This window comes from Miniopterus natalensis, chromosome 4, assembly GCF_054644295.1.
Source record: "Miniopterus natalensis isolate mMinNat1 chromosome 4, mMinNat1.hap1, whole genome shotgun sequence".
Taxonomy (NCBI): Eukaryota; Metazoa; Chordata; class Mammalia; order Chiroptera; family Miniopteridae; genus Miniopterus; species Miniopterus natalensis.
This window is the reverse complement of record NC_142084.1, coordinates 84,841,944-84,856,004: the sequence shown is the minus strand read 5'-3', so window position 1 is coordinate 84,856,004 and position 14,061 is coordinate 84,841,944. Positions and strand designations below refer to the sequence as shown.

At 47.6% G+C, this 14,061-nt stretch overlaps 1 protein-coding gene across 1 annotated transcript in view; it reads right to left on the bottom strand.

The window, feature by feature from the left end:
* The window catches only part of CYFIP2 (cytoplasmic FMR1 interacting protein 2), a 100,267-nt gene that overhangs the window by 21,518 nt on the left and 64,688 nt on the right, over nt 1-14,061 (bottom strand). Inside the window, exons 24-26 of the mRNA XM_087816945.1 lie at nt 7,267-7,410; nt 5,701-5,791; nt 4,477-4,607 (exon numbers count right to left, since the gene is read on the bottom strand). Of these exons, the coding sequence (XP_087673071.1) occupies nt 4,477-4,607; nt 5,701-5,791; nt 7,267-7,410 (366 nt within the window). The remainder of the gene's footprint in view (nt 1-4,476; nt 4,608-5,700; nt 5,792-7,266; nt 7,411-14,061) is intronic.

The following is a 14,061-nucleotide window of genomic DNA, read 5'->3' as shown; positions in this document are numbered from 1 at the left end:
CGAATGAACAGGGCCCTCTCCTGGTGTGTGTCGGCGTAACAAAGGGCTGATGGCTCGATAAACCACACAAAATTTGAATAAAAATATGTGACTGTGGAATATTTCCCTAATGACCACCTTATGATTTCTTGATGGAAAAAAAATACGAGAGGAAATACTAGTCATTAATAACAGAATTTCCTTTAAAAACATAACAGACTTATAAATAGGTACTTAAGAAATGCTGACTCATTTCAGATTAGACTCAAATATTTAACAGTCTGACACAGCCAGACCTTTTGTGAACACCTAATGAATGACAGACACAGCATGACCACTGCAGAGTAGGGAGAAGGTCTGTTCAATCAGTGGTGCTGGGATATCTTGGCAAGAAATGAAATTGGATTTCTACCTCCCACTAAACACAAACATCAATTCCAGATACATGGATACTCTTAAAGGCCTGTTACTCCTTGAAAGGCTAAACTCTCAAACTTTTAGAAGAAAACATATCTTCATGACTTTAGAGTAGGGAAGACTTTTTAAATAAGTCCCAAGAACACCAGCCATACAAGAAGAAAAAAAAGATAAATACACTAAACCTTAGGAACTTCTGTTCATCAAAAGACAAGCTGCAGGAGTATATCTGCAATGCATGTATCCACAATATATAAATAACACCCATAAAGCAATAACGAAAAGATAATTAAAAATAGGCGAAAATACTGAACAGCATTTTGCGAAGAGGCTATCCAAATGGCAGCACCATAATGGAAAGAGGCTCAGTATCATTAGTCACCAGGGAAATAAAAACCATAATGAAATATCACGACACATCCACCAGAATACCTATGGTTGAGAGAATCGAGCATTCATGAGGATGTGAAGAATTAAAACTCTGATACTTCGCTGATACAACCACTTTGTAAAACTGCTTGGCAGTATCTCCTGAAGCTAAACATAGGTCTACACATTGACTCAGCCATTGCACTGCTATATATTTACCTGATAAAAATGAGAGCATCTGTTCACCAAAAGAAACACACAAGGGCATTCATGACATCATCATTCATAATAGTATCAAATTGTAAGTAATTCAAATGCCCATCCAAAGTAAAATGGACACTTGGATCTATGCAGTGAGAATACTACATAATCTGTATATTACGGTGTCTACATTAGACCTTAATTAAAAGCACCAAGCCAACACCTTACTCCATAGGTATATGGGGTTCTGTACTAATATTGCACCCCGAATTTTAAGAAAATTTATAAGCACCTAACTTAAAGAAGAAAATATACCTCTGTCTAAGTAATCACCTTTTCAATTTATATTCTCCCACCTACAAATTAATGATATATTAATAATCTATTAAAAACAAAAAGGCTAGCCACAGAATGAGAGAAGCTATTAGCAGAATGTACACCAATGTGGAGCCCACAACCAGAAAGAACTCCACAGATGTGTTAGAAAAAGACAGAAGACACAAAAGAAAAATGGGCCAGACATCTCACTTTGTGCTTTTCAGTATCCTTCCAGTATATAACAGTTGTGTCTGTTTTTTAGAAAAAACTATTAGTATATACTACTTCTATTTTTTATATTTACTTTTAGTTCAAGAATACTACATGAATATGCTTTCCTTGTAAAATATCAGACACTCCAGATAAAAGCAAAGTCCCTAGTGACCTTTAATCCCGGTTCCTTGCCTGGATACACAGAGAAAATGACTAAACTATTAGGCTTTTTTCTAGTTTTTTAATGCAATATCCTTTCGTGGGTTTTAATATTTTTTGTTTGTTTTACATGTACGGCACCTTGTCCTGGGACTAGCCTTTCCACTCAGTACCACGACTGTCACCCTTGTGCATGCTGGCAGGTACCATTTCAGTACCTTACCCTTTTCCCTGCTTCAGAGTCCTCCAGAGACCGGACGCGCCACAGTTCACACAGCCCTGCCCCGTGGGAGGCCACTGACTCACACTCCTTCCTCGCTTCCTTCCTTTCCTTTCTTCTCTCTTTTTGCTATTAGTTCCTCTCTTTAATGAGAACAACTGATGACACTTAAACATTTATGTAATTTCAGCTTCATAAAGTAAAAAGCTCCAGAAAGCTCATACCTCATTCTAATGTCAGAAAGTGTCTTAGCTTGGGGACTTCCCCAGTTGACTACGTAGAAAGCAGGGTGCACAGCTTTGGGGAGCCCCGACCTTCACTATGTGCCTGTCTCCTCCCCTCCAGGACTGGGGATGGTGCTGAAAATCTGTGCCTTCGTTTTCCTACCTGTGCTGCTGATGTGCTCTGTGACCTTGGGCAAGTGGCTCCCCTCTCTGGTTCTCTATTTCCTCACTTATGCATAGAGGGGGTAGGAACATATACACTGTTGGGGTCTCTCTCAGCTCTGAGGGTCTTTGATCCTGCGTGTCCTGTTGTCCTCAGTGATATACGCACGTGACCACCCAGAAAGGGATGCCTGAGAACAATTCTCCCTTTCCTGGTAGCCCCACCCACAGTCTACCTCTCAGGGTCTGCACAGGGCAAGCCTGACTGATGCTCGGGAGGTAGAAGCAGCAGACACCCAAGGCCTGAGCGTCTCCACCTCCACTCCTGGTGCCCCTGGGGCATCTCATCTTCCCGAGGCCCTGAGCAGAGCAGTTTCCCACTTATCTCATCCCCACGACTCCTGAAGCTAAGTTGCCATGGCAACCCAGACCCACTGAACCACGTCAAAGAGCCGTTACTATAAAGAGGAGCGCTTAGCTGTCTTGAGAGCCCACTTAATGGGGAACAGAGAGGCAATTACTCCCCCTGGAGGGAGAGCAATCCTGCCCGTTTCAGACTTTGGGGTGTGTACATGTCCCTCCCGTGCAGATGGGGACCCTGAGGCGTGGACTGAGCGGCTGACCGAACACCGGGAGCGAGAATCTTCTCAGGCTCTCATTCTGAGCTCTTCTTCTCCCGGCCTCTGCGCCTCTCTGCCTTCCTCCTTCCCAGCCCTTCCTTTTCCCTCCCCTCCCCACGTGCCTCCTGCCTGCAGGATGACCCCTGGGTGGGACAAATGCAAACAGCATCCACTCATCTTCTAGTCTGACTTTCTCCCAGTAAATCAGGCCCCCTGACTCTCCATGTCACAAGGCCCCGGTGGCCCGGGGACTGCGGCCACCTGCTTCTCCCACCTCAGCTCCTACCTGTCCCCTTACTCTTCACTGCAGCTCACTCCGGGGGGCCTCTCTTTTCTTGAAGACATCAAGCTCCAACCTCCCCCGACACCCATCTCTCTGTCTGTCCTACTTCCCTGTTGAGTGTCACAGCGCGTACACCACCTGCATTCACGATCTCTGCTTGTTTTCTTCTCCCATCGCCTCCCTCTCCGGAATAAAAATAGCAATAATCTGTTTCTCCTGTCCCTGGCCGTCTACCCTCCACCTAGACCTGCACCTGGCAACAAGCGCTCTCCAGACCTGTTGCTGAATGCGTGCGCAGAGAGAAGTGCGGGAATGGACGCCCGTATCCCCGCTGGGCCTGAGGATCGAGCATCCTCACAGCGACACCTCTCCCCATTTCTTTCCACGGCCCCGGCTGCACTGGTCACCCCACGCCACCGGCAGGGCTGGGCCACCCGTGGTCACCAGCCCTGGAGAAGAGCAGGGACAAAGGGGGGTGTGCTGGGAAGGATGCGGAGAGCGCCGGCTCTGTGTAAACCACGAGCGCAGGCGAACGTGCACAGTCAGTCTGGGAAAAACTGGCTTGTTCGGTGTGGTCCCGAGAGGTGGACGTACATGGAGCTTTTGCTCATTAAATGACTCTGACCAATTCTTTCGTTCTTATGGTATGTACTTGATGTGCATTATCTCCTTGAAACCTTTAATTACCCTGCAGGGGAGAATCGCTATCTCCCATCACAACAAATGAAGATACCCCGCGTGCTCTTCCCTGAGCCTGGAGCCTGTCCCCGGCTCTCCACCAGGCGAATTCTGGTCATTTTGCAGGTCACATACTCAGGGAAGTCCTCCCTCACCCCCAACACCACACCAGGTTCTCAGTTCTATGATCCCACTAAACCCTGCACTTGTCCCTCATGTCACTTACTGTGATTGTGACCACATCGCTTCTGTGTAAATATTGCTCAATGTGGGTCTCCCCGCTCCTGCCCAGGACATGAGGTAGGGACTGGCTACTGCTATGTCCACAAGGGCAGCGCCTGTCTATGGCAGCCAAGGAGTCCTTATTTGTGTAATGAGTGACAGGAAAATTAAGACTCCCAGATGGCCAAGGTCCTGCGGCCAGTGAAGGTGGGTGGGGGTGGGACCTGCATTCCTCCTAGCACTTGAATAGTTGAGTGGTCAGCGCTGTGTGACTCGGAATGGAGGGGTACAAGCCCCGCACTGGAGGAGCATGAGTCTATGCTGCAGGTGCAGGGGGGGTGCCTCAGGAATCTGGTTGGGGTGGGGTGGTCCCTCCCAGCCTGGGACGCCCCCCATTGGCTCAGGACTCACCAGAGCTTGCTCTATAAGCAGGCAGAACAGGATGGCGTTGCCCACTTCCCTCAGGCTCTGGAACACGTCTGTTTTGAGCTCTGCGTACTCAATGATGTCCTTCAGCTGATGGTGGAAGAACTCCAGGATCCCTGGGGGGTAAAGGGGGACGGTCAGCGGGAAGTTGATGCAGCTCAGCTGGGTTCATGGAAAGCGCCAACTGAGCAGTCACCCCAGACCTGACTTGGAGACAGCAAAAAGTCAAACCTGCGGGCCCAGGGGTAAGATTTCCTTCAGGCTCAGTACTAGAGAAAGATCAGGAGGCTATTTCCAGTCTTTTGGGGAACAAAACAACACACACAAAATGAGCAGCCCTGGGTCTTTCCCAGTCCCTCCAAAAAGTTACCTGAATTCCTAATAATGACAGGCATGAACATTTATTTATCGGTGTTAGATACTGTGCTAAGGACTTTATCTGGAATACCTCATTTAATACACATAACAATACCATGAACTAGGCACTATTACTCTCATTCTCAGATGAGGCTCAGAGAGGGTAAGTGGCATGCCCAGAGTCACACAGCTTAGTATGTGGGGCAACTGAGATTGAAAACCAGAGCTTTCGGCCCAGCCCTTTCCTATTGTGAATCACACTGACCCAGCACTTAGCATCTTAGTTTTCAGAAAAAACAAAAACAAAAAACACCAGGTGCCAAACTCTTGGGTTTCCATCTTTCTGGATGCCCCAGGACCCCAATTCAGTCCTTACTCCACTGACTATGAGGAAAGGAAAGAATCATTTCTCTGCCCAGAGGCTGAAAGGCAAAAACTCCTGCTTCCTGATTCACCTTAGAAATGCCACCTGGGGCACCAGCTTCCTCCACCTGGGCCAGTGGAGGAAGGAATCCTAGAGGTGCTGAGCTAATGAAGACCTTTACAGGTAAATCTCACTCTCATGTTTGTGGTCCTCTTACGGCTTCCCAGCAGACCTGCGAGGCAGGCCCAGCAGGCATCATTTACCTTCGCTGATGGAAGAATACTACTGCTCAGGGGCATCAAAAATGGTTCGAGGCTATCTAGCTAGCTAGTGGTACAGGAAGGATGCAAACCCAGAGCTCTGCCAGCTCACTGGCATGTTAGAGAAGCAGATACTCCAAAGCACAGGGCTGGAGCCCCCTTTCCACCATGGGAGGGGTTTGCATTAGTTTCCTCTCTCTGCCCTTGCCCTGGTTCCCCATCACCAACCTGGGGAGCCATACTCATGCCTGGGCAAGCGGCATATCTTGGGCATCACTTCGATCAGTGTTTTCACGTACTGGAGAATGGTTCCCTGGAGCTGAGAAAACAAGAGCGCAAGATGAAATAATCCATCATTGCTCATGGGCGCACCGCTGGGCTGAACGTTGGGCGACTGGGGTGGAAGGGGGTCCTGCTGAAACCTGTGGGTAAGTGCGGTGGACTGAATGTGTCCCCCTAAATTCATATGTTGAAACCCCAATCCCCTATATGATGATATTTGGAGATGGGGCCTTTGGGAGGCTATTAATCATGAGGGTGGAGCCTTCACAATGGGATCAGTGCCCTTATGAGAGTCATGAGAAAGATGATGTCTCTCTGCCGTGTGAGGATACAGCCAGAGGGCAGCTACCTGTGGACTTAGAGGAGGGCCCTCACCAGAACCTGACCATGCTTGCCCCAACTGTGGACGTCCAGCCTCCAGAACTGAGAGAAATAAGCATGCTATTTAAGCCACCCAGTCTGAGGTATATTTGTTATAGCAGCCTGAGACAGTAAGGTTCTGCCACCTGATAGGATGGAGCAGGCTGTCCCCTAAAGATGGGGAGCAGCGCCAGTGCCCTAAGGGAAAATGGGCCTTTTAAGACAGAAAAGGGAGCTTTCTCATTACCCCCTGGGCTTACAGACTTTAAGAAGCACAATTTCTAAGCATGATGTCCTTCCTGGGGCTGGGGTGCTTACATGGGACCCAGGCTAAGTGGGGCCGGGGAGCTGTGGGGACTGAGACACAGTCTCTTACTCAAGCAGGGAAACCCACAGCAGTTATCCCACCTGTCCCCAAGGCAGACGTCTTTAATCAGGGACCACGTTTTGCTGTTTAACTCTGGATTTAGCTTCACAGTTCATAATCCATGGCTCTACACAGCTGCTACCATAGAGCTGGAGTAAGCCAATGAATCCTTTTTTATTTCTCTTTTATCACCTCAAATTTTCAGGAAAATCTTGTTTCAATGTTCCAGCCTTGCTTTGACAGGGTTGTGGGGAATTAAATGAAGGTTTGGGTGACCATACTTGGGTCAGAGACAGAAGAGTGATAAAGGGATACAGAACTTGCTAGAGGCCCGTGAAGTACTGGTAACGGTATTTAGCAAGAAATCCTGAGGGGAAGAAGTGTGGTGATTGGTTAGGCATGTCTTCCAGGGGCATGGGAGGCGAACATGGTAACACATGTGGCATGGGTTTGCCATGCTGAAATTAGACAACATGGCACGGGAGGGGACTATGAGCAGTCCCCAAAGGCCAGCATCAGGATTGCTGAGTTCAGGCATCAAGTACAAGGAGTAAGCTCCAGGTCAGACAATGAGAGGCACAGTCACAAGTTAGAAGGAGCACAGAAATATAACAGGGCGACAGGTAAGAGGAACCAAGGGGTAAGGGCAAAGGGCTCCCTGGGCGATTCTGACAGACACAGCTGAAGTGTCCTGATTTCACAGGCCAGGTAAAAAGTGACAGCAGATCTCGTTCCTATCAACCCCACTTGGGCATGTGCCCGGCCTTACTGCGGCTTGTCCTCACCAAGCTTTTGACAATCTTCAGCAGTTCCTCCATGACCACGGCGATGCCCTGGTAACCCAGGAGTCTGCAGATGGTCTTGAAGTGAGGGGGCCCCACGAAGTTCCGGTACGAGCTGTAGATGTGGCTGTAGGCGATGTTGAGAGGCTGAAAGAGAGGGTGTCCAAATAAGCGGCTGAGCACTGAATGGGCGGATGCTGGCCCGCATCAGGGATGATGTTTTGCTGATAGAAAGGATGGAACCCTGACGTCACCTGCAAGCTCTCACGGGGGACCCTGGGGAATATGTTTGCAAGATGCTGGCCATAGAGAGAGGTGTGGTCAGTGGCCACAGGATGAAGCAAAGGTCACTAGATGGAGCAGTGTGTTCCCCAATGGAAGGGGAGAGGGAACTTAAATACCATCTCCAATAGGGCTATTGGAAGTTTAAATGAGATAACAGATAGAAAACACTGAGCTCTGAAATTCTGGAAACACTCATTGCAACCACAGCCATTCCTATCGCTTTGTCTGATAATTTATAAGTAAAGACTGGGGAAATACAGCTTCCTGGTCAAATTTCCCCCAGCAGTCACGATGCTCTGAATGTAAGGGGGGTGTGCACACCTGGGGTACAATTCTAAACAACAGTGATGTAACAGAGGACATAGCTGGGACCAGCTGATGCAATGCACCCAAAATGCAGATTTTGCTTAATATTTACATTATAAAGATGAGAACCGTCCAACAACAGACTGCTGGGTAGAGGTCTCACTGCTGCAAGCCGTTGGGTGGAGGCTGAGAAACATGGCTTAGGGTTGCTAGAAGGGAGCCTGCCTGGAGGTGAGGGTTGGAAGAAATGTGATTAACGTTCCCTTCAGAGGTTCAAGCTCCAGTGAGGTCTTCCTGGATGCTCATCCTTCCTAGCAGTCTTCTTAACTCTCCCTCACACCCTAGGAGCTTCTAGTATAAAGTTTTCCTTAGCATTTCCTGGCAACCACAAACAAAAAAATATGTAGGATTCAATTAGACAGGAGAAGGAGAATTTTGGAATTGTTTTACCACACACAAGAGTTTAAAAAATACCCCTTCTAGGCCTGCTCTGTGCACACAGGCAGCCTCTTGTTGATATACTTACATCAGTCTTGGATTCTGGTCTAGACCAGAAGTTTAAACCTCAGCCGATGAGCCAAGCCCAGGATGGACCAGCATGAACTGAGCAGAAGTCAAATCCTTCTAAGTGAACAAGCACCCCTCAGCCCCTGAATACACCACACCCATGCAAGAAGAAACACACATACATGCGAAAAGTACATGCGCACACACCCCCGGAGGGCACCCCTCTGACCTGCTGGCTCAATAGGAGGCTGGGCCCTATTGAGAAAATGTGAGAATATGGAAGCCTGGGCATTTTCTGAGGTTGGGCAAAGAAAAACAGGAATGCAACATGACTTGAGACATTGGAAACTTGCTACAAATCTCTTAATACTGAACCAATCCTGCTAACTGACTCAGGTTACAACCCAGGGGCCTTAGAAACAAAATACATTCAGGATGGCTCTCTTTTACTATCAAGCTAAACAAGCTTGCACCATCCACACTGCACAAAATAGATAATTTTATGAGATCTTGAATAAATAATCCTGATTCAGGAATTAGAGCCATCTTATTAATGTGTGACAAAGATATGCATTCTTTTTTAAAAGGCAAAACAATGTTTTAAGGAGAGAGAAAAATACAGTGAGTTTGATCTGGCAGATCCTGGGCACTATACTGTCTGTATGTGGACCTTTTAAAAATTGTGGTAAAGCACACATAACATAAAAACTACCATTTCCCATTTTAAAATGTGGTATATGGGCTTTTAGTCATTAGGTCTCTATCTTTCACCAGACAGTAAACAGGGCCAGCCACCTCAAACAATGAGACCTACTTATTTAGCAAGCTGAATTTGCAAGCGATTTCTCTCTGCTTTCTGGAATCACAATTGCTGTTCTCAGAGATCCCAAGAGGAATTAAAACTGTTTCTAATTTCCTGTTTCAGTTACAATTTCTCTAATGTTCCTGGAGCAATCTGAATACCATCAGCCCACCAACACAAACACAGCTCTCTAATTTGGTTCAGAGAGTGAGCTGCAGCTCAACTCCGAAATCCCTGCAGGTAAATGAAAAAAAATAGCAACACCACCAAAGAGCACAGGGTAAGATGCATAAAGGACTGATAAGTCCTGAGGTACAGGTTCGAATCCATTGCTAGGGCATGGGGAAAACTGCTGATGCATCTGTCCCTCTCTTTTTGACATCCAGTGAGCTGTAGGGCTGGGTCCCCAACATCTGGATTCCTTGTTGGTCTTCTCAGCTAAGAGGCTGAAAGATTCAAGGCAGCTGCTGTAGAGACCTCAAAAAACGATGCTCCCCCTTTCTTGTCTTACAGATTAAGTCCTTTGGAGAAGGCAAGAGGGAGAACAAGAACCAAGCCTTCCTGTTCAGAGGTACCAAATCAACACTAACGCTACATTTTTGGAGGAAACCATTATCATCCCCCCTTTTTATAACTAATATAATAATGATGATAGAAAAGTGTATAATGCTTCTCTGCTTATGAATGTTTTCACCTAATAATTCTTTCCTAACTGCCCAAGGGCATTTGTTTTCTGTGGCTGCTGTAGCAAATTATCACAAGCCAGGTGGCTTATAGCAACAGAAATTCATTCCCTTGTAGTTCTAGAATCTATAATCCAAAATCAGTATCACTGGGCCAAAATCAGGTCAGCAGGGCCACGCTTCTTCCAGAGACTCTAGAGAAGAATTCGCCCCTTGCATCTTCCAGCTTCGGGTAGCAGCCAGCTTTCCTTGGGTTGAGGCTGCATCGCTCCAATCTTCCAATGTCTCCGCTGAGATCTGGGCTTCTCTGTAGGTGTGTAACCTGTCTCTACCTCCCTCTTATACGGACACTTGTGGTGGCATTTAGGATCCATCCTGGTAATCTAGGGTAATCTTCCTATTGTAAGATCCTTCACTTAATCACCTCTGCAGCCCCTTTTCCCAAAAGAAGTAGCATTCCCAGGTCCCAGGATTAGGACCCGATATCTTTGGGGGCCACGGCGGGCCTACTACACTAGGTGAGGCAGGTGCAACCACACACTGAGCAGAGGAGGAACCTAAGTGGGGTGGCTTGCCCGAGGTGGAACACAAGATGATATTCTGCCATATGTATCATCTGCCAAAACTGCAGAATTCTATGGATGGTGGGTAAATAATGTGCAGCCTGGGAGTGGGCCCACACAGACAGGAGTCGGGGTGGCAGTGGGTGGCACTACTGGTGGTGTTATCAGCAAGGCCGAGGCAGGCTCCCCTGGTCAGGCCATGTGCCAAGAGCTGGCACCCAGGTATGCACCCAGATGGGATGTACCCAGGTTGCTGCAGCAAAGCCCCTAAAGACGATGACTGAATGGGGAAGGCACTGCAGAAATATGATCAATTTCCCTGAGGTCAAATCATGCCATGGGGTCATTACGTAGCTAGTGACGACCACACCAACACTTTCTAAGGAATGGAAAGTTATTGAGAAATTATTGGTATAATTGAAAGAATGATTGTGTCACAATATGCGTCACTTGGAAGGCAGCTGTGTGATCGGTTCTATATAACTCACTTTACTTAGAGAATATGTTTTTAAAGTTTTGGTTGATATACTAATTTCAATTACTGAACCAGCTGTTACAGGTTTTTGACCTTTAACATCGGCCCTAACCCGAAGCGAGAGTTCTCCGGCTCAGGCAGGTGTACGTGGTCTCCAGACTCCTGAGGGAAGGTGGCATCACGCAGGGTATAAACCTGGCCCATCACAGCCCCTGGGCTGAGCTACAGCCAACTCAGGGAGTGGCTCTGACCCACTGACCTCTTCTTAATAATCGCCGCTACTCTTCCTGAGCCAGTAGCTTGTAGAGATGGGTTCATCGAGTTGCTACAACACTATGAGGCAGGTATCACTGATATTTGCATTTTACACAAGAGTTCATCAAGGTATAAAAAGGGAGGGAGTTTGTCCAAGGCCACACAGGCAGGATGTGAACCCAGCCTGGGGGGTTCAGGGCCTGCACTCTGAACCCTGGGGACCCAGATAAACCTTCACATGGTCCCTTTACTGCCACCCTCAGGAAGGGCACGGAGACCCCACTCCTGGCTGACTTCCTCTGGCAGTGATCTACTCCCGGTGTACTCAGCCTGGCCCGACAGCTCTGGAGGCTACAACTGGGACACACTGCAGACAGGCCTCCCTGAAGGTGAGGAAGAATACGTGTGGCTGGGGTGTGACCTCCTGGGGCAAGTGTCCCCAGGTCATTTATCTCAGTCACCTCTGGCTCCCCGGGTGCTCGTGAATGGTGGTGGCCCAAAGGAGCAGGAAGAGCCTGAGCCAGGGCCTCAGTTTCCACCCCTGGTCCTGCCACGGCCCGAGGAATGCCATCCCTTCTCTCGGGGCCGTGAAGCCAAAGGACTTCCAAGGCTTCATATTCTGTGTCTGAAATGCTCAGTGTTGAAATGGCATCCAGGGGCATTAAGAGTAAATTCCCCTTTTCTGTGGCAAAGGCTTGAGTTCTATCTTATCACCCCACAGGCTCCTTAATTGGTATTTTTATTCGCCCTCAAAATAATCTTTTCAAAAGGCACCTGCAGACTAGCGCACTGGCCTTTCTGTGGAGGGGACGCCTACGTGCTCTGCAAGGAATCACCATTAGCAAGAATGACAGCAGATTGTGGCAGGCCCCTGGGAGGACCGAGGCCACAGGAAAACCACAGAGCACGTCTAACCAAGGCCACGGGAAAGCCACAGAGCACATCCGACTCGACGCCTCACACAGACCCGTGGCCAGGGGAGGGTCTGTGATTCACCAGGCAACTCTTTGTGACTTTCTGATTATCACTGACATGAATCACAAGGAGACCTTCAGGGGCACACTTGGCTACTTTGGCCAACAACGGAGAAGAAAAACGCTGGCTTTCAACAACACATAATTTGTGTAAAATAATTTGGGTTTCAGTCCCTCTGGGCTAAGGTTGCTGTAATAGATTACCTCAAGCTCGGTGGCCTTAAGGTGACAGAACTTTATTCTCTATTTCAGACATGCCCTGTGATCTCCCCAACAGAACGGTGGCAATGTGCTCTTTTAAGGTAGAGGGGAACGGAGGGGGTGGATGCTCAGAGGCATGTAGGCCTTTGTGGGAATTCAAAAAGGGCAAGGAGGCAAAGTCAGGATTCTTGAAAGAAAAGGAACTCTGGGGATCACCCCATCCAGGAAGAGTAAACAGTTTCTGGAGTCAACTCCAAATGATTGATGGACAAGCAATTTCTTCTGAGGCTTGTGTTAAGAAGGACCCTGAGGCTCTGTTTCTGAGCCCTAATGGAAGGAGCGCTGTATTAGTTTCCTGGGGCTGCTGGAACAAATGACCACAAATGTGGTGGCTTGAAAAAATAGAAATCTCACATCTCTCACAGTTCTGAAGGCCAGAAGTCTGAAATCAAGGGGTCAGCAGGGCCACGCTTCCTCCGAAGGCTCTAGGAGAGAATCCTTCCTTGAACCTTCCAACGCCTTGGTTTATGGCATCACTCAATCTCTGCCTCTGTCTTTACGTGGCTTCTTCCCTTCATGTCTCTCTGTGTGTATATTTCCGTCTCCTTTTTCTTATAAAGACACCAGTCACTGGATTTAGGACTCCCTCTAAATCCAGTATAAGATCATTTTGAGATTCGTAAATAATTAATTCTATAAAGGCCCTATTTCCAAATAAGGTCACATTCTGAGAGGTTCCATGTGGACCTGAATTTTGAGGGGACACTCAAACCAACCCAGTACTAGTACCATAATGGTTTAACAAGCTTGACAAGGGTTCAGGACTAGACAGGGGTAGTACTCATATCTTCTATCTGCCACCCAATGTATCCCATGCTCACAGCTTTTCAGATGATGGAACTGAGGCCCAGAGAATAAAAGACTCTTGACCAGTGTCATATGCCCAGGTAATGCCACAGGAGACCAGAATTAAAAAAAAAAAAATACAGAGGTGGGAGTGGGGTGCGGATAAAACTACTGTTTTAACAATAAAGATAAATTTAAAAAAAAAAGGTATTAGGGGGCCCTGGCCAGTGTGGTTCAGTTGGTTGGGCATTGTCCTGGGCACTGAAAGGTTGCCAGTTCCATTCCTGGTTAGAGCACATGCCTGGGTTGTGGGCCCCATCCCCGGTAGGGGTCATGCAAGAGGCAGCCAAGTGATGTTTTACTCTCACATTGGATGTTTCTCTCTCTCTTCCTCTCCCTTCTTCTCTAAAAAAAAAAAAAAAAAAATCAATTATATATATATATATATATATATATATATATATATATATGAAATTACTGTTTTAGTTGTGGGATAATGGAGAAAGAAATTACTGTTTTAGTTGTGGGATAATGGAGAAGGGCATCTTTGCATTCGAAACCATTGTCCAAAAATGACAATGAGCCAATTAGAAAATATAGGAGCCTTAGAAGAATTAGTACCACTCTGAGGATCAGTTTGGAGCAGACTGTCTGCCTTCCCCCCCTACCGCCCCCCCAATAAACGAGAGCTCCTCTCACTGGCAAAAGCCTGTCCAGACTGGCCCTGAAAGCATCCTGCGTACTTATGCCTGTGGTTGCCATGGTGAATGATGCTGATCTAAAGAAATGAATAGAGTGAGCGTTGGGGGCGGCAGTGGGATTACTCAGACGGTGGCGAGAGAGACATCAAGGAGAGCCCAGAGCAGAGGAGGGGAGAAGGCACGGTTCCCTTAGCCTGGGT